The following is a 23,525-nucleotide window of genomic DNA, read 5'->3' as shown; positions in this document are numbered from 1 at the left end:
CGTGTTACTAGAGGTGTATTGGGTGCAACGCCTCTACGCTGTTAATGTGCGTGGTCACATTTTCCCGTAGTGTTTGCCTCGAGATCTCATCATTTGATAGGATAAGTGAGCTGCAAAGAATGTGCAGATGAATTAAGAAAGCTGCACATGGGATGCATTCGTTGCATAGCCATCTTGCGATGTGATCTCTATTTGCTGTGTCTCGTTCGATTGTCGATCTACTCAAACCTCAGAAGTTCTCAATTTTCGTCCCGATACCCCTTTCATCCGCCAGCCTTACCAAATCACTACCAACGACCACATCCATTAGTCCCAGCCCCACACTCTTGTAGATGACGTTGCCCTTTTGCAACCACTCCACAAGACTATGGTGTTCCTTATCGTGTTCCTCTTTTCCTCCCTTGCCCTTCTTCTTCTTCTTCGAGGAAGGTGCCTCTCCCAGCTCCACACCATTATCATCCAGGCCTTCCTGGCTCATCCGTTTCTGTGCCATGCACTCTGATCGTCGTTTCTCGGCATCCCGCTTAAGCATGACGAGTTCTCCAATCTCGACAAGTTCATTGGGCGACAGACCAGCTTGGATGATCTCACCTGCTTCCTTGAGACATGCTTCCACGCTATCGACGATGACTGCGCCGCCTTGCGGAGCGTGCTTGTGGAATTGGCGACCGTGGTCGGGTGTGACGTTCTGACGGAGTATGTCGGGGTGGATTTCGCACATATGCGCCTTGTACGACCCGATAGCTGCTACGTAGCGGCCTTTCTTCCTGCCTTCTGGGTTTGTGAGGTAGGGTGCTGGGAAAAGTGGGTGCAGGCTTGGGGTCGTGCAGAAGATGACGGACGAGGCTCGTATTGTGGACTTGAGGAGGCGCTCGTATTCCCCGTGCGAGGGAGTAAGGATCTGTATTTTCGGCCGGTGCAGGTTTTCGCCTTCTTTCCTATACGAGAGAATCTTGGCCGTGCTGGGGTCGAACTTGGTGGGTTGCTCGTCAGGATTGTAGAGGGATTGGAGTAGCTGATGGACACGCTCGAAGTCGCGGTTAATGATGTTGAGGTGGTGTATCTCTGTGGATCGTAGTATTAGGGCAAGTCGAATGTGCCAATATGCTTGCTTGCCTAGAAAGACAGTCAGGTCCGCACTACAACGCAATATGTCAATAGCCTACCTGCGCCGAATACGACGATGTCGTGAACGTTGTGTCGTTTCTTAAACAACATAGTACTGGCCAGCGCCGTGCGGAAAGCCGTGATCTCTTCAGCATTGACGAGTGCTCGAGGCGACCCATCTTTATCTAAGAGCTGCAATGTCCCCTTTGGTGTTGTGCTTTGCGAGCTCGCGAGAGACTGAGGCGGTCCGTAGGAGCCACTGGACTGTGTTGACTCAGCGAGGGAGGCAGCCTTGAGGGACGACGCGATCGACGACGTGTCCGAGGCAGCTTTCTGATCAGGTGTGGACAGTGTTACAACCTTGAAGCCAATACCATCATTGCTCGAAGCTGGCATGAAGAGTGTTGTTTGTCCATCATTGCGCTTGAGCGCTGTGCGCATGGGCTGGTATGACGAACAGCATGCATTGGAGTCATCTTCGGTTGCGGTCGAGTAGTAGTGCAGACCGTCGGCGAGGGATTGTTGCAGGTCAAGTATGTCCTGCTTAGACAATTGGTGCAGCAGATCGCGTACGTCTGAGTCGGTCAGGATGGTCAACGGCATTGCGACAGACTGTTGTGTAGGATGATGTAAGTGGGTGCCCACGCATATCTTAAGAAGTGGGGGTGGGGTACTTGCCTTAGGTAAGACTGGCGGCTGCGACGGAGACCGCTGTTGTGGAAAACCCTATGTGTAGAAGAAATTTGCTAGGGCTTACTTCACTAATCACTCATGTCTGCAAGTAATGCTAATGGCGTGCGTTATCGTTGTTCGATTCCAGTCAATGCAGTGTCATAGCGACTGCTTTTAACCCTCCGTAACTCCTTGGTATTGTGGACCCTACATGCAGAGACAAGAGACACGCCGTAAAATTCATGAACCTAGCAAACCATTCAGACCGTTTAGATCTTGATGGCGCTCTCAAGAGCCTTCCTGCGCTTGGCCATGCGAGCGTTGGCCTTGGCACCCATGATGCCACCACCCCAGTGGCGGGAAGCGTCCTTGTGGTGGGCCTCGAGGTAGCCATCATTGACAGCGGAGACGAGCTTGGAGAGCTCAGTCTTGTCCTCGGCGCGGACCTCGGTGAGGGCGAGGACGGCAGCTGTCTTCTGGTGGACGACGGTACCGAGACGGGCCTTGCCCTTGACAATGACGTAGGGGACACCCATCTTGCGGCAAAGGGCGGGAAGGAAGACGACGAGCTCGATGGGGTCGACGTCGTTGGCAATCAGGACGAGCGAGGCCTTCTTGTTCTCGACAAGGCCGACAACGTGGTTCAGACCGAACTTGGCGGTGTAGGGCTTCTTGGAGACATCCTCCTTCTTCTTGCCCTCAGAGATGGCGGTAGCCTCCTTGGTCAGACGCTCCTTCTTCTCGACCTTGGTCTCAGGGCGGTACTTGTTGAGGATCTTGAAAGCCTGGGTAGCGACTGCAATGCGTTAGCCGCGATCCTCCGACTGGTTGTAGTGGTGCTTACGGTTGCGGTCAGCAACATGCTGGAACTGGGCAATCGCTGGGGGGACCTTCAAACGGAGGTTGAGGATCTTCTTCTGGCGCTGGAGACGGACGTACGCAGGCCACCTGACCATGCGACCGAGGTTGCGCTGGGGCTGGATGTCTTGGCCGATACCGAAGTTCTTGGGGCGCTTCTCGAGGAGAGGGTTCTGTCATTGATTAGAGCCTGCGAAGTCACTGCGCGTGAGTTTCCAACGTACCTTAGCAGCCTTCTTGGTGCCAGCCTTTCCCTGGGGGAAGGGGGCGGGGGCGGTCTTCTTTCCCTTAGGAGGCATTTTGAACTGTAGAGGCTCTGTCATAGAGAACAGAAACTATCAGCGAATGTTCATCCACTAAGTAGTTCTGTAGCTCGTAAGAGTGAGCGGGCATTGCTACCGCGCTGCACTCTGGCCATCATTGTTGTCGACATGCGCGATTGCTGTTGCATGCGATCTGAATGCTGTTCGAGCGGATCAGAGGCGGGTGTTGCGCTTACCGTTGGTTAGTTGGCGGTCGACGACGTGTTTGCTGGACGAAGAACGAAAAGTCGAAATTGACGGGGTGCTAGGACTTTTGTGCTCTATGGCCCGTGCCTGGTTAAGCGAGCGCTTGTGGCAACTGCTAGTGGGCTGTCCAATCGAGACGCGGCCTCCTCGACCATCACCAGCTCCGTCACTTCATGTCCACGATGGCAGCATCAAGTTCCTCGGACAAGAGGCAGCTCGTCTTTGTGTTCTTTGCATGGAAAGCCTTGCTCTTCTGCCTCACTGCGCTCTGTCCAGGGCCGGGGTACGACACCTCAGGTCTGATTTTGATTGATTCGAGTCTCGATCGCTATACAAACCTCAAATTCTCATCACGTTTCGATCAATTCGTCCTTAACCTCTTCCGATGGGATGCGTTGTACTTTGTCAAGGCAGCCGAGCGGGGCCTGATGTTTGAGCAGGAGTGGGCATTCAGCCCGGGTTTCTCCGGGATTCTGAATGTCATGGGACGATGTGAGAAGGCTTGATCTTTGCAGTGAGATGGCATTGACACAATCGTAGACATCTCCGGCACAGCGGCAGGTACGATCCAGTACTACGTTTTGGCTGGCATCATCATCTCCACTACTTGCCACCTCCTCTCAGTACTCATTCTGCACAGACTCACAACCCATCTCACGGGAGTGGGGTGGCAGCAATCCCGGATCCCCTTCGTCGCATCTGTACTCCACATACTTACGCCAGCTTCCTTGTTCCTCTCAGCGCCCTATACCGAGTCACTCTTCTCTTTGATCAATTTGGCAGGTATGCTCTGCTATGCTGAGTCTAGATCGGCCGCCAAGACGTCTTCCCTTGGCTTCCTGGAGATCTTCTACAAGCTCAGCTCAGGTCTGCTGTTTGCTGTGGCGACTACCATACGAAGCAATGGCTTGCTGAGTGGCTTGGTACTTCTGTATGACGTTACGCGATACGTACCCCAGCTTCTCTCGATGCGGTTGGGCATACACAACATGTTCAGAATAATCCTTACCTGCGCATCCGGCTCTTTGATAGCACTTGCTTTTGTTGGACCGCAATACCTTGCCTACTTGGACTTTTGCAACGCCAGCGGCTCCGCGGTAAGGCCATGGTGCGAGAAGAGTATACCTAGTATATACTCATGGGTACAAAGTCACTATTGGTGAGTGTACCGGCTGTGAGCAAGACCAAAGCTAACATGCGATCAGGAATGTCGGACTGTTCCGTTACTGGACCCTGCCCAACCTCCCACTGTTCTTGCTTGCGTTCCCGATGTTATGGCTGTTGGTCTACTCGAGTGTTACATACCTCCGCATAGGCTATGCCCAGCCGTTGCGAGGGCGTTCTGTACCCCACTCTAGTAATACCTCTGGCGCTAAGCATACGCCTCCTTTGACGTACAACCTGCCAGAACTAGCATTGCCGCAGCTGGTCCTAGCCGTCACAGCAGCTACCAGTTTCCACGTTCAGATCGTTAATCGGATCTCTTCCGGATACCCCATCTGGTATCTGACAGTGGCTTCATGGCTGTTTGACGTCGAATCAGAACGGCGTACTGGGGGTCAACCTGGTCGTGCGCAATATACCATTCGCGCCATGGTCATGTATGCTATGATCCAGGGGATGCTTTTCGCAAATTTTCTACCACCCGCCTGAGAATGGATGCCTGCCTTTCGCAGGGTAATAATTGGGCCGATGTCGAACAAGTTGCTGGAACGTGACGACGCGGTTGCTCAACGTATGGCGGAGGCGCCGCCATGGGTATACATCTTGAGACCTCTATTTCTCCCGCGGACAAATCTAATCGAGAGGAAGTCGCGTCATATTTGCGTGCATCATACCCGAAATGTTCGTGGCCGTTGAAGAACGCGAGCATGTACTCCTACTGCGACGCCAGTGGGAGCCACGCACTAATAGCTTGAGGGCTGCACGGAGATCGATCTAAGCAACCATAACTGATACCCTACGAACCATCAAAGACTAGGGCCCTGCAGACAGTGCGCGTTTCTCATCCCTGTGGACGTGATCTCGCGACTAACGTGCTGCTTTGGCACTTGGCAATTGTGTTGCAGACACTAGCTCACTCATCGACCAGTGACCAGCCTGCCGTAAGCTCGTAACTGTTGATTGGTGGGCCTCAGCCTCTCTATAGTAACGAGGAACGACTACACTGTACCTGCATTGAGGTGCGTCATCGCCTGCATACGCGATAACACCGCATCATGCCGTGCGCGACGTCTTGAGCTATCGTGGTGAGCGGCTCCAACACGATCCGGCATAGTCATAGAATGAGTAGTGATTAATATCCCAGCGCATACTTTGACGGCTCCTCTAATGTATCACGCCGTTGAACCACAGGCGTACGCAGACGCAATTTCTTTGTCGAAGCAAGGAATATGCCATCCAAAGCTTCGCTTTCAATGTTTTGTACGCTCGGTAGAGCAGTCAGTGGTTGAGACTTCTGGTCCTGTGGACATTGTCCGTTGGCTTGTGGACTTGAGTGGCTTTCCCCCCCAGCTTCAGTCTAGCAACAGCTGACTGGATTTTTAAGCAGGCAACTCCCTGAATGAGTTGCGCAGCATATCATCGTTATATAAAGATCTTCCGGTTCCCGATCATAGTTCTGCAGGCTACACCTTCGCCTTCATTCACTCGCTACAATCAACCATGAAGCTACATAAGATCGTTCTTGCTTCCTACGCCGCCTGTGCTTCTGGTGCCAAGTTAGTATCTAGGCAGGGCACCTGCTCCACGGATAACTGCTTTCGAGCCGTCTGGGGAACCGATCGAGGTCCCGACGCTCCCCTAAGTGCACTTCGAGATTGCATGAGCCACCTGACAACAACAATAGCCACATACACATATTCAGTGTAAGTCTACATTACGCTGCTGCTTGCTTGCCCAAAGCTTATAAACTTTGCCAGCGCTACCATTACCATTGTCGCTCGGACCACTGCAACTGCAGTAGTGTCTTGCTCAACGACCCTACCTAGCAAGTCGTCTAGCACTGCCTCATCTCTGCCAGGCTTCTCATTTTCTACTCCAAGCCCGACTCCGGCAGAGATAGCTGGTAAGTTGAAAGTCCGCCAAAACGAGGTTCTGTCTACCAGCACGACAACCATCATCGGCCCTATTCCTACCTACGCCGGCGAACCTTGCTCCAATTCAGATGTCTTCTACGCGAGCGCCTGCTCTTGCAAGAACCTCACGTCAAGCATTATCAATGTCAATGGACCCAGGACGGTAAATATTGTGCGCCCTTAGTCTCGAATGTGTTCTAACGTACTCTAGACATTGACCAGTACGGATACCTTGACACTCACGTCGACAGTCACTTCTACAGCATCTTGTAGCTTGTTGACCGTCATTACTTTGTCGCATAGCTCCTCGACTATGGTTACTACGGTCACCCTTACCCCGTCGACTGGTACTGGCACAGGAACAGGTACCGTTTCGTCCCAATCATCCAGCTCGGCCACATCGTCAAGCTCTGAGACTTTCAACACAACGATAACCTCATCTTCAACTCTAAGTTCCGCCACTACTACCACCTTCTATAATACTACCCTGACCAGCCCCACTACCCCAACACCAACCTGCGCCACCCCCGGCTGGATTCTCTGCAACAGCACTTGTCTTAACCCCGCATCTGATAAAGCCAACTGCGGAAGCTGCGGAAACAAGTGCGGTGACGGTCTCGTATGCTTCAACGGCGTGTGCGCTCGTCGCCCTCTTGACCCACCCTGCGACACAAACTGTACGTTCCGGCGCGAATGCAACCAGGGCCTTAGTCGCGTCAGCTGCTCTTGCGCACGCGATTCTGATGGCTTTGGTATTTGCTTCGATGCGAACATGTATCAGTGCCTCAGCGATACACCCAAGTGCAAAGCGACGACGGGCTGCAGGCTTGGTGAGATTTGTGTCAAGAGTATCTGTGCAGCATCGTCTTCGTGTAGCAACACAACTGTCCCTGAAGCTGAACAAGATGGTATTTGTGTTACTAGTTTGGGCTGCGGAAGGCAGGGTCCAACTGACTTTGGTGCATTGGTGAGGATCAGGGAGCATCAGCAACGTAAGAGGATGGTGGGTGAGTTCAACTGGTAGACCGATTCATGCATGTTTGGCTGTTGTGGAATTGACGCCTTGTGTTGACACTGCGTTAGAAATTAAGAGAAGAGACGGTGAGAGCAGATTGAAGTGATTTTGGAGTATACGAAAGGCGTTCAGGTCTTCCAGGAGCGCTAATGTGATCCGTTTCCTAAGAAACATTTTTGATCGTGCAGCCAGTAATGTCGTACCAATACAAACACATCTAACGCGAGTAGATTTCGAGCCAGTACAGTAGGCAGACAGAAAGCGATGCGAATGATAGCGCAAGATACAGTGCATCGATCAGTCCGGCAGCTACATTAGACATCCCCGCAGTAATATAGGAGCAGTGAACCAGCACAGGTCAGAACAGATCTCAACCCCTGATTCTAGAACGGGCTCCAAAACTAAGCCGCCGCGCCACCCTTTCTATATCCATCTGTCGATGGGCCACCGTCCCTTTAGCCCATCAGCACCAGTTGTATTCCTCGCACAAGCCAGGCAGTTGAGTACACACACAACGGTGATGCCTTCGATAGCTGGTCAGTAAACTCTCTAGCAAGGAGAAACGACGCGTTTGCTCTCTCCCGATCGGGTAAGATATCGAGAGTCCCGTAAGCTGGAAGTCAAGAGCGCAATCTTCTTCACCTACTCTCGTAACACTTATATCGCTTAGCTACTAATCATGGAGCTCCGTGAGAACCTGGCACCACTACCAACGAACATACCTATCTATAGAGCGCAGCAAGTAACCACTACTGGTGAAGAACCCCACTCCTTTAAGAGCCCAGCGCGAGAGCATGCGGTATTCGCCCAACGGAAACATAACGAGCGCTTGCTGATCGATGTAAGAGAGAATATCTAGTCTATAGGCCTCGAGATCGAAGTGGCCCGGGCCCGCATCGACTTTCAAAGAGCTATACACCAGCAAGTGGCCGCGACATTTCAAGCATCTGACCCACGGAGGAGGAATGCGGACCTCTGGGAGATTCCGATCTTTCTTTCTAAAGCAACTCAGGAAGGTACGAGAGAGGAGACAGTCCCTGATCAACCAGCAATATCACCTTGAACAATACCTCCGGATTACCGACATGGAGGAAGTGAGGGCGCAGATTGCTGAAAAGGGGTGACCGGGGAGATCGAGTCTGAGGCATCAGGTCGTCTCTCCGCGCTCGCCGTCGCAAACCCCTGACTATGGTCCTTCATCAACATCCACCACTACGAATGTACACTCCTCTCCCATATCCGCTTCAGTACCCAGATTTTGCCCCTAGGCCATCCTGGTGCAGGCATACTTCAGTCGTAGTCCCCTGCAGACGATCTACCATTTCGCCGTCAGCACGCTGGCCCTTGCGGCGTTCAACCCCGCCGACATTTCCCTCAGGTCGTTCTCGATGGGTTCTTCAACGGTGCAGCAGAAGCTGGCTGTGCAATTTAGCATCACATACTTCCTCATCGGCGAAGCGGAGTGGTGGCGCACAATGCGTAGGGGAGTCAAGCACCCTCTTCTCGGCCCTTTTCGTAGGATGTGGAGGCTCAGATTGGCACACTGTGTCTTGTTCTGCATGTTCGCCATGACCGCGGCGCTCGTCCTGGTAGGCGTCTTGGGAAGAGGACGGGTGGACAGGAGGATGGCCAGGGACATTGAGGACTTGTTCGAGAGGCATATTGAGGGAGTCCGACTGTACGCTACGATTGTGCCGGAAGCGGTGCTGACGAGACCGCTGTACACACTTTCAGTCTGGCTGACTGAGGTTGTCCTGCAGGACCTGGAGGGGCTTCAAGTTGGCACGTGGATGGCCTGCTGAACCTTGAGAGGAGATTAGGTAGCTGGACTTCAAGGCGACATGTATGCAAGCTCAGGAGCTGTTCGACATTTCTGATGGGTCTTTGCACACCGTTAGCGAGCCACCAGAATAAGAGGCATCTTAAATGCATTGTACGCTAAGCAAACCATGCCTCAAGTCCCACCATGCACGCCTAAATGATCAAGTAGTGGGAGATGCCATAGTGTTCGTCTTTCAGCTCTGTAACCCCAGCCCCTTGCCCTGATCGACCTTTTTGATCCACGTCTCCTACTCCACCGTCTACTCGAACTCCAAGCTATCTCGTACACACTTTCTGACGCGCTTCTTGAACTCGGGTGTGTTCTCTCGCCACAGCGCTGCGGCCTCGACGTTTGCCGGCGACTCGTCGTTCGGGCTTGAGAGCATAGATATGACAGAAAGAAGGATTGTCTCCGGGGTCTGGACGGGTGACCAGCGCTCTGCGGCGGACTCGTAGCCGTATTTGTCTTCTTCGGGCGGGTGCAAGATCGAGATGCAGACTTCGCCGTTCTGGTAGACTAGCTGTGTGTCAAAGAAAGTCATGTGGAGGTCTCTTGAAGGGTTGCGGCTTACTGTTTGGGTGGAAAATTGGTGTCTCGAAGCGCATCTTGGGTGGCAGCATTGGGTACTCGGATGGGAAGTTCAGCCGTGCGCGAAAGAAGCCACCTGCATACGTCAGCATCATACTATATCTGCGATTACGATCCACATACCCCCATAGAACTTTGTGTCGTCGTCGATCATGAGCATGACTTCCCACTCGAAGACATTGTTTTCTACCAGGCCACAACTTATGCCTGATATGCTCTTGTCGTTTTGCATTTGCTTGAGCTGGCGGGCCAGTAGCCCTGCTGCGCTGGAGGTCATCTTCGCGTGCTGTGGTGGTTGTGTACTGTGGCCGAGTGAAGCTTGTATGGAGCTTGGTCGATGATCAAGCGGGGGTCGTCGAAAAGCGAATGTAGAGCAGGGTAGGTTCGTCGAGTGGCAATCGCAGAGCCTGGTGATGAAAGGACTATACTGCTAGGGCACGTGAGGCCTTATATATGCAGCGACAGTGTAGAGAGAGTGCTGGCAGCTAAGGCGCGTTGCAGTGTGTACGTCGCGGCGACCGAGGCGATGGCGGGGCTGCCCTGGCAATAGCGGGCGCTCGGCAGGGGTGCAGATGGAGGGGTGGCGATTCCTCAGTAGACCAAGGCGACGGCAACCAAATGTGTACAGCTTAGCAGAGAGTTGGAACGGTGCAGGCATAAAAATATGAGAAGAAGCAAGCATCCGAGGTCGTGAGCACCTTCCCGTCGACGTGCTCGCGGGTGGCGTCAGCAACCAAGACTAGCAGGGGTCCTTTCTGGCGGCCGACTTCCGCTTTCTCTCACCTCTGCATCTCCACCGTCTCAAAGCCATCTCGAACTGTCACGCGGCTGGGGTTCCTGGTGTTGACTCTGTAGGGCTACGCAGAAATGGTCAAGAAGAGACGGGACGACTATTGAGCAGGGATGAAGAGACGACAGCGGCAACCGTGGACTTCCTCTTTCGCATCGTCCGCGTTATGCATCTTTTTGAAAGCAAGCTCAGTGCTGGAACGCAAAGTAGTGGGGCCTGGCGAGAGAGGCCCTCAGACAAGACTCGTCAACCGAGCCAAACATCTCAGCGCACGCTCCGCCAGGGTCCTGAGCCCTCGTACCTGACGGTCGCCCCGGCCGCCCAGATGACCCCATTGATGGTCGAGAAGTCAGCACTTTCCCATCAAGTGCAAAGCATGTCTTAAGGTGATGACCTGGGTGAGCATGATTGTTATCGACTGCCAACCTCCAATACGCCTCCTGACGCTTTCTACCTTCACGTTACAGACGGCTGACTATTCAGCAAAATTCGGCGCTGACTATGTTGAATTGCAGTAACGTGTTCAAGGATGCCTTGCCATATCAACTATTTGCGATGCGACACGGCAGCGCGACTACGTCTGCAAGCTGCATGTCAAAAAGGCACGTTGTGCATCGTGACACAACAGCATAGCCGTGCCTGGATGCTGGGACGTCTGCGCTCGTTATGGCACCTCGAATTGTCGACACATGCGGAAGATCAATCTTGTCGTGCACGGGTGGCAAATGACCTACATCGTCCATTGGACTTGGAATTGCATTGCAATTTGTACGTACACTGTACAGACAGTGCCCAACCACATGCAGAGCAGATCTCGAACTTTCGGCAGCGCAAGACACCACATGAGGTGCGAGACACGGTTTTAACCAACTCAGTATTGTCTTTCCTCTCGAGTCTGCGCATTCAGAACGTGAACTTGAACGACTCTAGGCTCGCTCCGCTTGGACCGAAAAGCACGACAGGACCGCCGACATCCTCGTTCGCTGGACCCCTTGTATTATCATCTCCAGCGTGGTCACTCCTTCGATCCTTCTCATCCAGTACCTCTATGATTGCAGCTGCCAGATCACCATCTTCTTCATCGTCTGTCGTGGTTCCTGGGGTATTTGGTCCATTCGTGAATTTCAAATCTCCAGCACCATTCGTAAACAGGGGCTACTGACCGCCCTGCACTCGACCGAGCTCGAATGCCCGCTTCAGAGACGGCGTCAGAGCCTGCGTGTGGAAGTTCCGCACATGTTCTAGGAACAAGGAACGGCCATTTCCCTCTGAGCACCAGTGTGCTTCCCACGTCTCGAAGTCCGTCTGTTCGAGATCCATTGCATCTGTGTAGATGTTGAGATCCCCGCATTGCTCATATGTTGCGTCCCAGATTGTCAATTCGCAGTGGTTTGCGAGCGTCTTGGCGTCAATTTCCGTGTCGAGAGTGTCACCGCTGGCTTTGCTCTTGTCCAAAAACTTTACGAGAATGGCAGTCAAGTCCTTGATGCAGTTTTGGCGAATGCGCTCTTCTTCCGTCAGCTCGTACGGCTGTCCCACCGATTTGAGTGAGAGGTCCATCAGGGCAAATGCAGCAGCTACCACAGCGGCATCCACGGTATCTGTCTCGACTGGGCCCTGGTTATGCTCCGTGGTAGCGCTGAGATCTCTGGCATGGTGTTTGCTCTTCCGCGATGGAGCTATCCTGCGGGCATATTTTCCGCTTGATGCTGAGTGAAAAGAGGGGTTGGTGTCTTCCATATCGGTGGTTTTGGTTTGTGATTGGTGTCCTTGTGCGCGGTCGAGGTGGTGAGAGTTAAGAGCGTGGAGTTTTCAGTGGACCTACAGCCTCCGAGCTTCGCCGCGCGTAGTGGAAGGCAGAGTGCTCTTACTCTCCATTATCGCAAACCTGGCGGGCGAATCAGATGCTTTCACCAAAGCCCTGCGTAAGTACAAACCCTACAAGACAGCGTTCTCACACGTGCAATAAATGCCTGCAGCAATCTCCGAGTACCTCTCAACTGTACCACTACCCCTGAACCACAACTAGACCATACAGATGGCTACACACATGTTCAAGCTGCCCATCCGCAGTCGACGGGATGACTCTACACACGAGACGCTTCGCTACCGACCTAGAGTCCACCTGACTCCTTCACAACGGCCGCTCCTTTCAGGCGACTCACAGGTGCTCGCAAAAAACACGCAAAGAATCTTGCTGAGCAGCTTGAGCTTCTCGCAGAGGCTCACCATTATCATGAATTCCTTCGTATCTATCTTCAGGGGGGATCGTGGTGCTGCTCAGAACTCGCCGAATGGTTCGAGGAAAAACTCTGGGACCGATGCCGAATCTCAGAAACGAAGGAGCACATGTACGAGATAACATGTCACGTGTTCACCGACGCACTTGTACGGTAGCAGACCGATCCGCTCACTGGGCGAGAATGGGCAAAGCGTGGATCAAAGCATTCGGAAAGGGACTGCCAGATTCAAGCCTTGAGTCATGTCTTCGTGGCGAGACTTTGCCTCAGCTATTCTCACAGCTTTGTTAACAATGACATCCTCAAGAACAACGCAATGACAGGCACTAGAACTCCGCGCTGGGGAGTAATGGCAGCATCGACAGTCATTACTGCAGGTTCGGACAGCTTGCATCAGAGCTTTGTCGCTCTCCAAGACCGAGCATGAGGCGCACCCTCTACAGGGCCTCCAACCTGCCACTCATTCAGTCGTTCTATGTCAGCATGTTCCAACAAGTGCTGATTGAAAAGTCAAATGGTAACGAATATGCGTATTCGGCTCTTCTTGCTGAAAACCTGTCATTTCTCCGTACCTGCCTAGTCTACCCAGTATCCGAACTCCGGTGGCAATTCCTACATGAGCATTATGGCTTTCCACAGTCAAATCGGGTCTATATTATCGACGTAAGAGCTACTCTCGACTATGGCCGCTAGATCGATAAATTTACAAGATCGTCAGATGGGCAATACTCTGAGCTTCTGAAGGTCACAGAACGAATGCACGCGTCCGAGTTGCGCCAGAAGCGAGATGTTAGTATTAGGCGCTCCACTGAACAGACCATGATTAGCGAGATCCCAACCAGGAATTAATACAAAGCTATGTTTGCAAAAAGCTGAAAGTCATGATCGCGAACAACATCGCCGCGATGACCGACCCACAGTGATGGCCCCTGACTGCTGCACAGCAGCCGCCTTTCCCTCACTAATCGCACATACCCTGTTCGCCCCAATCTTTTGAACCTCTTGCGTCGTATTGAACAACATCTCAACCCACAGAATACCCAACGTCGCGTTCCCCCCAACCTCCATACTCCCACTCCATGACGACTTCACGCTCCCTCGGCGGGCTCGCAATCGGCCCATGAAGCGCCGTCTCATTCACCTGCTGCTCATCAACGAAAAACACGCTCTCCCCGGCGTCCAGCTCAGGCGGTGTACATGCCAGTCAGTATACACTTTGCCGGACGGCATGCTCACATTGACCGTTGCGCCTGGGATTGAGACCCAGTCTGGTTCGCCTGAGGAGGCGGGCTGGTTGGTGTACTGCATGTAGTCTATGGGTGAGCGCGTGAAGATCTCGATGTCGGATTCTTGCGTGTTGTTCACGTAGGTGGGTATCCCTGCTACTGAACCAGAGGCACCGTGCACGCACGAGTAGACGCGCAGAGAGGCGTAGCTGATGTTGGATTCGGCGAAGATGTTGTGAATCTGTTGAAGAGTCTATTTTGTTTGCTGTTGTGACTAAGTTGTTAAGACAATGATTGGTTGCGTGTGTTGGACCACTGAGTGCTATGATACTGCGGTGAGTTGGTGTACGCAAGTTCTGCGAATCGTTCAAGATGTCGAGCTCCCTCAAAAATCGAATGAGGGGCTGGGAGGCGCAAGTGGAAGGGCAGTATCGAAGAAGTTGCTACGAGGTTTCATGTGCGTGTTGGAGTAAGTTCGCCAACGCCTTTCGACAATGGTTATATACTGACAACCGCTACAGTGAAGGGATGCGGTCGTTGAAGAGGCTGAGTTTAGGCAGCTTCAAGGGATCGGACATTACCATGCTCGACTGAAGAAGACGTGCAAACTCAGAGAGAGATGGAACAGACATGGAGGATCAGACCGTGAGATGATAGTCACAGCAGATCATCTACCTAGTCTAATGCGAAGGACTGCGAAGTTTCAAACGACAAAGATTCGCCCCGTCCAAGAAGAAGAGCATACACATCAAAGGTTGGTCGAGCGTTGCTGGAAGTGGAATAGTAGGAGGACGACATACTACTTCGTATTATCGAACAGGGTTTCGGAACTATTCATTGTTAGCGCTAAATTGAAGACATGTTCTGATACTCAGCCAGCCACAGTGACGCTCATTTTTGCCCGTTTATTGTACGCTCACGGACACCAGAATCTGTAACGTTACACAGAAGGCGCGCGCAGCCACATGCCACAACGCGTTGCACCCGCCAGTTCTAGACATCGGCCATCCGAGGCACTTCTTCATCAAAGTACTTCCAATACAAGCAAATTCGGTGGCAGAAAATACTCCCCGGGCCTGCAGCAGCATCAAACTCTCCTTTTGATACATCAAGATCAGCCGCAGCTGCTGACAGCGGGCGCCCCGGTGTGTGGGTCCTGGTCCTTCCAAGGCTAGCGCAACTGATCACCTCCAAAACCTGCCAAGTTTCCTGTTTTACATGCGACCCAGCATCATAGAACAAGGCGTAGAACTGACCGACAACCACCACGGCTCCAGCCCGAAGCAGGCACCCTGCCCGCACGGTCACAATCAGAGCCGATACTGTAAGGCTTTATGGACACATTGTCTCGGTAATCTATTTGCAGCTCACGATCACCCAAAAGCGGGAAGCCTATGCTTCGTAAAGCCTAGCTCGCGACCGGAGTACCTGAAAAGTGGCCTACTGGCTGGCTGTACTCAACGCCTCGTTGTGCGCACTGGGAAGCTTTCAGTAAACCCACAGTGGTGGTTGCGATGTCTTCCTCGTCCTCGAGATGTCGTCTCTTACAGCGGTCGCAACCTTCATCGCAGAGGACAGCCGCGTTGCACAAGATTGCGGGTATTGTATTTGTGGAGGTGACGCGTATGAATCGGCGAATCGGCGGCGTCATCGAGGGCACTTCAGCGGTCTTTTAGGAGCGGCTCGGACGCACGAGGCCGGTCGGGGACACTGTCTGGTTGTGTTGGGGACACAAGTTGGGGCCACTCCTTCCTCCGTCACCCGGTCGCTTTCCTCTATCTGCAACCCAACTAGCATCTCGACGACGAGCCTTGTGAGGCGTCACCACCTCACCCATCATGGTAGGCGACGCGATGCTGCCTATGCCCATGTCCGCTCGCCAAATACCGATCGAGATAGGATCAGCAGCCATACAATGGTTCTGCTCACGGCGAGGGCGGACGTTGCTTTTCCTCGTTGTCTTCTTCACACTCATACTAGGCCTCGCAGGCATACGGCACTCCGAAATGATCACCGCACAATACCACGCTCTCTCTGAATACCAATGGCGACCCTACTTCGCAAGCACACCGAAGCTCACGAGCACACCCTCCAAAGCCCCATCGAACACAACGCTCCAGCTCGAGAACGGCGAGATTGCTCACCTGCCACCAAAGCTCGAAAAGTCGACGCCGAACTTCCACCTTCTGATGACTTCAGAGAAAGATTCGGATGACTTCTGCAAGTCCACCCTGTCGGCAATGCTGCTCGACTACCCCCCACCGACCGGCGTCAACCTACATCAAACGTTCGTGAGGCCAGGTCACAAGGAATGGCAGACATTGTCTGGGATAAAGGAGTACCTCCACAACAAGAAGCTGGTACACGATGATGATCTGCTATTGATTGTGGATGGTCAGGATACTTGGTTCCAGCTGCCGAGCGATGTCATCATCATGCAATATGAAGCCGTGGTTGAGTATGCAAATGCGCGGCTACTGAAGAAGTATGGTGTCGATGAGGACAAGCACCAGAGGTTCACCCAGACCATCGTGTTTGGTGCTGAGAAGAGCTGCCAAGGGGATGCTACAACCTGCAAGTACTCACCTGAGTCAATACTGCCTCACCATCTTTATGGCGTCAGCGAGGATTCCAATAGCGAAAAGGATTTCCCTGCAAGGTACCTCAATTCCAGAGTTGTGATGGGTCCTGCCAAGGATTTGAGGGCTCTCTTCGACGCGGCTTTGAAGAAGTTTCAGACTGATGGGAGCGAGAGGCAGACCATGCAGTCAGTACTGGCCTTGATGTTCGGAGAGCAGCAGCTGAGACGTGATGCGGCACTAATAAAGGCCAAATCTGCATCAGACAAGCTGCGAGAGTGGGTGGGCAAGACCTCAAAGGACCATGCGGCGGCGGAGCGACGACTAAAGTCTGCAAATGCTGATATTCTCCCGGAGAAGACGCACGAGTACTCGGTTGGCCTCGACTACACGCACACGCTCTTCCAACCCCTCGCGCTCACACAATCCAGAGAAGTTCTGCCTCTGAAGCATGACAATTTGACCGATCTATCGTTGTATCGCCATCCTAGCACTATCACCCCGCACCTCTCTCTCCCGCCGACGCTTCTCGCTAGTAAGCTGCCCTTCTGGAGTCCAGATCTGTACCTGCACAACCCCTCTCCTGAGACCAACAAGCCTGCCTACATCGACGAACTCGCCTACGACTTCGATCTCGACCGACTTCCTGACCGTCACACCTTGTGGTCTGACATACCGCTCGTGCAGAACACATACACCGGCGCGATCCCTGCGCTAGTCATTCGACACTTTCGCGACTCGGGAGCCACCAGTCTCTCCAGCGACCAAATGTCTTTCAACAATCTCTGGTTCGCCAAGTACAAACGCGCTCTCCTACGCCAATACTTCCGCACTCCGCAGAGCCCGAACGGCTATCACAACTTCGCTGTCGGCGGCGACCGCCTCTGGGATCAGCGCGGCGGGCGTGGCGGTGTCTGGACCTCAAAAGAGCAGATCTGGCTGCCGTGGGGCGAAGTCGATGGTGTTTGCGGTACACTAGCGCATCTGAAAGAAGTCTTTGACGATGGAAAGGGGGTGTGGATGCATGAGCTTGAGGACGATAATGAGGGGCAGAGGGTCAGGTCTGAAGAGGCCTATGAGAGAAGTCTCGGAGGCAAGAGGAAGGAAGAGAAAGACGAAGAGGCTGAGCAAGTAAAGAAAGCGGCGGAGAAGGTGAAAATGGAGCACGAGCAGGCGGAAAAAGAAGAGCAAAATAAAGCAGAGCTTGAAGAGGAAGAGGGGCAGAGGAAGAAGGAGATGAAGGGATTTGAAGCGGAGGGTAGCCGAACAACGGCACCCATACGGAGGCGGATGCAGAGATGGACTGCGTGAGGATAGTCTGCATTCATGTTTGATCTCCACATCCTGGGTTTGGTTTTTCACAGGCGTTTGTACTCGGCGACGTGTAGCATCTTTCCATATCATTTAGAGCGCCCGATCAGTGGCTAAACGGCGTTCGGTAGATACTCCCCATATAGTCCTCTTGCTTTGTTGTAATTTCAATCGAGTGCAGCGTATCCGTTCGTACAACGACTTCTCCCTCACTTTATCCACTCACACCGTCGTACCAATGATTGTATTCGTATATTATGAGTTGATTGAGGTGTGAAAGAAAGGAGACGACTGCACTTGTTCCTTCCGGCACGGTTTGAAGATCTGTGTATGGGTTAGCACTGGCTTTCCGGTAGTGAGCAGTTGTGCAGTTGGTGGTCGTAGCTCTTGGTTGGGGAGGGTAGATGTCTTTGATTGAATCGTAGGAGGCGAGGAGGAGAAGTGATTTGCACTCCCGCAAGAGAGACTGCTCGAGTACTGCGATGGGAGGAGAGGGTGAGAAAAGCCAGAAAGCTCGAGGATGTCACACGCAGTACTATATTTGCTTACCTCGACCATTACGACGTGATTGTTTCTCTTGTATTCACATACCCAGGCGTTATGACATAAAGCTTGGATGACAAAGTAGTAAACTCCTGTGTTCTATAGTAGTGTTGACAATTACCGCGAGTCATCCTTATGATCCCTCCAGGACATCAACTCTATCGCTGCCCCGTCTTCTCCTCACCACTCCTTCAATCTCCTCAAAGATGCCGTGCAGCAGTACTCACTTCAGTAATTAATTGTGACTACACTGAGTATCTTCTTCAAAATGGAGGTGTGCAACCGCACCGACTAAACCTCCATGTCCGCTGGCAAGTTTCTCACAGCCGATCGACCACGTTGCTCAGCGAATCCCGAGATCCTCTCAGGAGCTCTAGTACCTTCGCTGCTTGCTCAGAAGTGAGGTGCCTTCCCTTTAGATCCGTGACTAGACGGTCAGGCTGCGCACCTTCGAGTGCAGCCTCGATGTTTGCGATCTCAAGCTGCATTGTCTGGAGCGAGAGTCTAGCGCGGGACTTTTCGAGGTAGTAGGCGGCATGCGAAGTCAATGAATCTTTCGCAGGCGCTGTTTTGTTCGGTGAGACGGGATTCGCGTCTGTTTGAGGTGGGGTGAGATCTGCTGGTGCGGTTTCTAACTGAGCAGGTGCCGATTTGGATCGGGCAGCGCGTGCTGCAGGACTGGACGGCTCAGACATTGTTGTGATCTATTAGACTAAAGATAGGCTGTCTCTGAATAGTTGCGGTGTCTGAGGAGTACTCGGAGATGTCGTGGAAAGCAGATGGGTGAGTTGGGGACACGTGTTTGGACTCGGCTGGCTTGGTGGAAGGTGTGTTGAAGGCCTTTTGGATATACGTTCGTACTGCTCGAGGTTCAAAATACTGGCAAGCAACATCTTGGTTGTTGCTTATCTTTGGTTCGACCGTTTCCAAGAAGCTTGAGTGGTCGCTATTGGGCTTTCTATCTCCATTTTCACATCATGCCTCAGCCTCGCCACATATTCCACAATTCTCAAATCGTCTTTCATATAGAAAAGCTCCCGCTCTAGTGCCATTGACCGACGTCGATAAACTGCGTCGATGGCTAATGCCTGTACGTGAGTCAGGAGCGCCCTGAGCTGGTCGAGATGACCCAGCAGATCGCGGAAGTCGGTCTTTGCTTCTGTCAAAATGCTCTTGAGGCCAGCGAGCAATTATGAGAGCCAAAATTTCCTAGTGTTCGACATCAGCCGATATGACCATCCCAAACCCGTCCAATCTGTCGATCCTCTCATTAAAGTCATCTATCGTCGCGCGTGCAGGGACTAGATATCCTTCAAGCGACAATGCCTCCAACTCGGCTCTCCTCACGGGATATCGAGTTGCATGGTTCATTGGCTACGAGAAGAACTGGCAGAGCTATTCATGCCGCCCCTCTGGAATATCTTCGTTGTTGAAGCTCGTTAACGTTAGCATTCGTATCTACTTTGGCTGTCTTTACGCGTTACATGAGGTCAGAACGTGAGACTGACGACTTATAATTCTTGAGTAAGTCTGCCGAAGGTTTGCCGGGCCCATCAGGAGGTAGTCTATCGCTGTATAATCCGGCAGTGTGGACATCATGGTGACTCTAAATGCTCGCAGGGGACTTAGTGGAGTATGTTCGCCGCACTATCAGTGGCTAATAATTTAATTCCATAAAGCTGCAAGTATAAGTAGCTTAACTCATATAGTCTTTCGACTCACTGTTGCTGATATAATGCGATCGCCGGGCTGCTGGTGACTCACCAGGGCGTACCACGCATTTCAGGCAACCGCCGCCCTTTCTTTTGAGTCAACCCTTCTGCACCCACAACTTACCAAGTGCAACAGCTTGATCGAAGATGAAGAACGCAGTTTGCATCACGGCTGCTACTATATAGTCGTCCGGATCGCTTCTTCCGTTCCTGCATCGATTCCGAGTTCGAGTTCGACCATCTCTCTAAACAACGATCTCCACCATACCGAGACTATCAAACCCCAACGGAAAACTGATCGCAACTGCGAATTCTTACGTCGCACCGTATCAAACATCCACACCTTTCGATTGCACCACTCAGTAACGACAGTGCCAATGTCTACAACCTCTTCTATCGATACCAACACGACTACCACCGCTGCCGCTCCTTATAAAGTCAACCCCGAGCAAGCCGTTGCATTTGCTACTCTGATCCTCGCTGATGATAACCTCGTTGTCACACCCGGGAAGCTTCAGACTCTTCTCAAGGCCGCCGGCATTACGGAGGTCGAGCCCATCTGGACTAAGCTTTTCGCCGATGCACTCAAAGGCAAGAATATCAAGGACATCCTTACCGTAGTCGCCACTTCCAGGCCAGCTGGAGATGAAGCCCTTGATCATGGCTGCGACTGTGATGACCGCAAGAACGGCGCCTCTGAGCCTGATGGTATGGATGTTAGGGCTGGCTCTGATAGCGACGAGGATGCCATGTGCACATTTGGATTCTTCGATTAGACTGAAGGCGGAAGGGAGAATTTGGGGTGGATATAGTGGTGGGTACAAGAAGGGACGAGAAATGGGAGTTTTGAGACGTGGCATCGTTTATGACTTAATTAGAAGGTCATTCTTCTATCTTGCATTCAGGTGCTGAATGTCTGACGATTAGCCCACTGGCTTGATCACCATGAGGATGTGCGAAAGCGCGAGTATACACCCGAATCGCCGAGTCAGGCCACGTTTTGGTTCGATTGAATTGGTCAAGGTGCAAGAATCGATCGCTTGATGAAATATCTCTCATTATGGTTCTGGGGGCATCAAAGAGGCCTTCACCTCCACAGCAAGTATGTTGGCACTGGCAGCAAGGGTCTGAAGCTGTCTGTCAAAACGTCGCTCATGAAGCTGCAGACAACGTACATAACACTTGCATATCCAGCAACATAGTTCCTACGTTTTTCCGCTAGTGAGGCAGTGAGAGACCCTACACCTGAAAGCAAGTGTCGATGGTCTGACCGTGGCGCTCACGGGACAGGATATGGAGAAGGTCGAGAGCGCGTACAATTCCTAGCAGGGCTTCCCGCATGTGAGTGGAGCGCTGTAAGCCGCGGTAGTGTATCACACAAGATGTACAGGGACTCAAAAAGTAGACAATGTATGTTCGATTGAACTATGCACAGTGAAATCAAGGTCGTGCCTCGTGCTAGCAAGATCGGGTAAACCCAGGATCAAAATTCTCCGCCCGCCGGTATATCTAGTTTCATCTAGCTGTACCAAGTGTTGAGGCTGTTCTTCCAGTCGACATACTGGGGACCGATCTTCTTGAGGTCACCAACGCCCAAGTTGGCGGCATCGTTAATGAGCTCGTACTTGAGGATATCAATGACCTTCTCAACACCCTCAGCACCGTAGATGTTGCTGTACATGAAAGGCCTTCCAACGCCAACAGCCTTTACACCAAGAGCAAGAAGCTTGAGGATGTCAGATCCGTACCTGACACCGCCATCAGCGAAGACCTCGACGCGGTTGAAGAGATCGGGATCCTCGCGGTGAATCTCAAGCGCGACCTCAAGGGATGAGGGCGAAGTGTCGAGCTGGCGGCCGCCGTGATTGGAGAGAAAGATGGCCTTCGCGCCGTTCTTGATAGCCTCCTGCGCGTCATCGACGGTCTGAATACCCTTGGGGATAATAGGGAGGGAGGTCATGTTCTGGAACTGGCGGAACAGATCCCAAGTCAGCAGACTGAGGCTGCTGTCCGCAGAGCCGACACTGTAGCGAGCTGCGCGGTGGCGGATGCCGTCTCCGGGCGAGTCGACAGTAAGAATGATGGCCTTAGCCTTGCCCGTCTTCTCAATCTTGGTGAAGAGCGCTTGTGTTTCGGTCAGATTGTTGGTGAGGTAGACCTGCTGGAAAAGGGGATCAGTGGTGTTGGAAGCCTCCTGGTATATGGCATCGAAGCTCTGTGACGAGAACAGCGAGGACATGTACAGAATGTTGCCGGCGGCGGCGCCCTTAACGAAGTTCAGCTCTCCGTCAGGATGCGCATAACCACCACGAGCGCATGGCGAGATGAAGAAGGGCGCCGAGAAGTTGTGGCCGAGTATTGTAGTGGGGAGAGACGCAGCGATATTCGTGATGTCGTTCAATATGCGAGGTCGAAACCTGTGTCGGGTAAAGACCTCGAGGTTGTTGCGGTACGACCACTCTCCAGCAGCGCCATTGCGGTAGTAGGTGTAGGACGAGATGTTCATTCTCTTGCGAGCTGCCCAATCGAAATCGGGCAGGCCAACCATGTCGGACAGTGGTGGAAGTGTGCCATTGGCGGTGACGGACCCGAGCAGGTCCTCGAGGCCTGTGTCTGGCTCGTTGAGGAAGGGGCGTGCTGCAAGAGCGACGGACGCAAAGACGAGAGCTGAGACGCGCATGTTGGGAGAGTGACTGTATGCAAGTGAATGACTTGGGTGAAAAGAAGCGTCAGTGAGCGGTGCCTCTTGGCTAGAAGTTAAAAGAGTGCCTGCTCGGTTGTTTTATAGAGTTGCAGGCTTCTTCGCTCTTTCTGGATTGTGTTAAACAATAAAATCACTCAACGTTTCGAGGGTCAGTGGGAATATGATGCACCTTCACTGCAAGTGGAGCAGCTCTTAATCTATTACAGCGCTCAGGTATTCATACCTATTTCAGACCAGCCCTTTCGTCATCTCCTCCAGTACCTATACCTAGGCAAGATCGCCGACTTTACATTCCAAGCAGGTGAAGTGTTTGACCGATAGTGCGGCGCGAACCATCGGACCGAACCATTGGTGCGCAGCGTTGACAGCCAGGCCCCGTCGCGGAGATGTGTTGCAATAGGAAAGTGAATCTTATCTGATTGGCCAATTGAACGAATTGTTTCCTGAATTCTGATGTTCCGAAGCCGGGGCAAAGCCGATACTCCGAAGGCACGTGCCGCATCAGCAGGGATGTAGTCGGGAGACCTTCATCTCCTGCACGGCTTGCGGCTGCAACTTCATGCAGCGTTGGGCTTGGAGCACGTCATTCTAGGATATGCCCGGCAACTATGCCTGGCTGGGATACAAACATAAACACTAGCTCTCTGCATTCGAAATGCCATTTGAGCCTCTTCCAAGATCTTGACTTCCTCCGATGTTGTGGTAGTGTTGCCAAGAAGTGAAGGGCCTAGCGTTTCCAACTGCTTGAGGCATTGTTGGCCGACGACCCACC

General features: G+C 52.6%; 11 protein-coding genes across 11 annotated transcripts; 5 read left to right on the top strand and 6 right to left on the bottom strand.

The window, feature by feature from the left end:
* Positions 1–107: 107 nt before the first annotated feature.
* M421DRAFT_383547 (NAD(P)-binding protein) lies at positions 108–1,898 on the bottom strand. Its single transcript, XM_033589884.1, has 3 exons — positions 1,786–1,898; positions 1,167–1,719; positions 108–1,116 (listed from the first exon to the last, which is right to left on the bottom strand). Exons 2-3 carry the CDS (start codon positions 1,708–1,710, stop codon positions 230–232), a joined length of 1,431 nt encoding a protein of 476 aa, XP_033450297.1. The 5' UTR covers positions 1,711–1,719; positions 1,786–1,898; the 3' UTR covers positions 108–229.
* Positions 1,899–2,048: 150 nt separating this feature from the next.
* On the bottom strand, positions 2,049–2,936 carry M421DRAFT_100013 (60S ribosomal protein L8-B; the record flags this gene model as incomplete). The annotated part of the gene is made up of 3 exons (XM_033586473.1): positions 2,049–2,575; positions 2,624–2,810; positions 2,862–2,936. 3 exons carry the CDS (start codon positions 2,934–2,936, stop codon positions 2,049–2,051), a joined length of 789 nt encoding a protein of 262 aa, XP_033450296.1.
* Positions 2,937–3,213: 277 nt separating this feature from the next.
* M421DRAFT_383580 (glycosyltransferase family 76 protein) lies at positions 3,214–5,138 on the top strand. Its single transcript, XM_033589885.1, has 3 exons — positions 3,214–3,638; positions 3,687–4,305; positions 4,352–5,138. Exons 1-3 carry the CDS (start codon positions 3,320–3,322, stop codon positions 4,797–4,799), a joined length of 1,386 nt encoding a protein of 461 aa, XP_033450295.1. The 5' UTR covers positions 3,214–3,319; the 3' UTR covers positions 4,800–5,138.
* A 672-nt stretch (positions 5,139–5,810) lies between these two features.
* On the top strand, positions 5,811–7,247 carry M421DRAFT_91243 (uncharacterized protein; the record flags this gene model as incomplete). Its single annotated transcript, XM_033597925.1, has 3 exons — positions 5,811–6,013; positions 6,068–6,386; positions 6,435–7,247. 3 exons carry the CDS (start codon positions 5,811–5,813, stop codon positions 7,245–7,247), a joined length of 1,335 nt encoding a protein of 444 aa, XP_033450294.1.
* Positions 7,248–9,062: 1,815 nt separating this feature from the next.
* On the bottom strand, positions 9,063–10,327 carry M421DRAFT_419075 (ubiquitin-conjugating enzyme E2 15). Its single transcript, XM_033591998.1, has 3 exons — positions 9,772–10,327; positions 9,632–9,724; positions 9,063–9,576 (listed from the first exon to the last, which is right to left on the bottom strand). Exons 1-3 carry the CDS (start codon positions 9,923–9,925, stop codon positions 9,320–9,322), a joined length of 504 nt encoding a protein of 167 aa, XP_033450293.1. The 5' UTR covers positions 9,926–10,327; the 3' UTR covers positions 9,063–9,319.
* A 257-nt stretch (positions 10,328–10,584) lies between these two features.
* Positions 10,585–11,686, top strand: M421DRAFT_383532 (uncharacterized protein). The gene is made up of 2 exons (XM_033589883.1): positions 10,585–10,824; positions 10,954–11,686. Exon 2 carries the CDS (start codon positions 10,968–10,970, stop codon positions 11,598–11,600), a length of 633 nt encoding a protein of 210 aa, XP_033450292.1. The 5' UTR covers positions 10,585–10,824; positions 10,954–10,967; the 3' UTR covers positions 11,601–11,686.
* On the bottom strand, positions 11,594–12,178 carry M421DRAFT_3805 (uncharacterized protein; the record flags this gene model as incomplete). Its single annotated transcript, XM_033589850.1, has 1 exon — positions 11,594–12,178. One exon carries the CDS (start codon positions 12,176–12,178, stop codon positions 11,594–11,596), a length of 585 nt encoding a protein of 194 aa, XP_033450291.1.
* Positions 12,179–15,772: 3,594 nt separating this feature from the next.
* M421DRAFT_59348 (uncharacterized protein) lies at positions 15,773–17,794 on the top strand (the record flags this gene model as incomplete). The annotated part of the gene is made up of 1 exon (XM_033595675.1): positions 15,773–17,794. One exon carries the CDS (start codon positions 15,773–15,775, stop codon positions 17,792–17,794), a length of 2,022 nt encoding a protein of 673 aa, XP_033450290.1.
* Positions 17,795–18,405: 611 nt separating this feature from the next.
* Positions 18,406–19,069, bottom strand: M421DRAFT_419072 (uncharacterized protein). Its single transcript, XM_033591997.1, has one exon. The coding sequence runs from the start codon at positions 19,030–19,032 to the stop codon at positions 18,658–18,660; it is 375 nt and encodes a 124-aa protein (XP_033450289.1). The 5' UTR covers positions 19,033–19,069; the 3' UTR covers positions 18,406–18,657.
* A 1,357-nt stretch (positions 19,070–20,426) lies between these two features.
* On the top strand, positions 20,427–20,825 carry M421DRAFT_3803 (uncharacterized protein; the record flags this gene model as incomplete). The annotated part of the gene is made up of 1 exon (XM_033589847.1): positions 20,427–20,825. One exon carries the CDS (start codon positions 20,427–20,429, stop codon positions 20,823–20,825), a length of 399 nt encoding a protein of 132 aa, XP_033450288.1.
* A 642-nt stretch (positions 20,826–21,467) lies between these two features.
* Positions 21,468–22,913, bottom strand: M421DRAFT_383405 (FMN-dependent alpha-hydroxy acid dehydrogenase). The gene has a single exon (XM_033589882.1). The coding sequence runs from the start codon at positions 22,727–22,729 to the stop codon at positions 21,569–21,571; it is 1,161 nt and encodes a 386-aa protein (XP_033450287.1). The 5' UTR covers positions 22,730–22,913; the 3' UTR covers positions 21,468–21,568.
* Between the last annotated feature and the right edge of the window lie 612 nt (positions 22,914–23,525).

The sequence above is a fragment of the Didymella exigua genome, assembly GCF_010094145.1.
Source record: "Didymella exigua CBS 183.55 unplaced genomic scaffold M421scaffold_9, whole genome shotgun sequence".
NCBI classification, from domain to species: Eukaryota; Fungi; Ascomycota; class Dothideomycetes; order Pleosporales; family Didymellaceae; genus Didymella; species Didymella exigua.
Note: the sequence above shows the minus strand (reverse complement) of the source record. Positions and strands in the feature narration are given on the sequence as shown.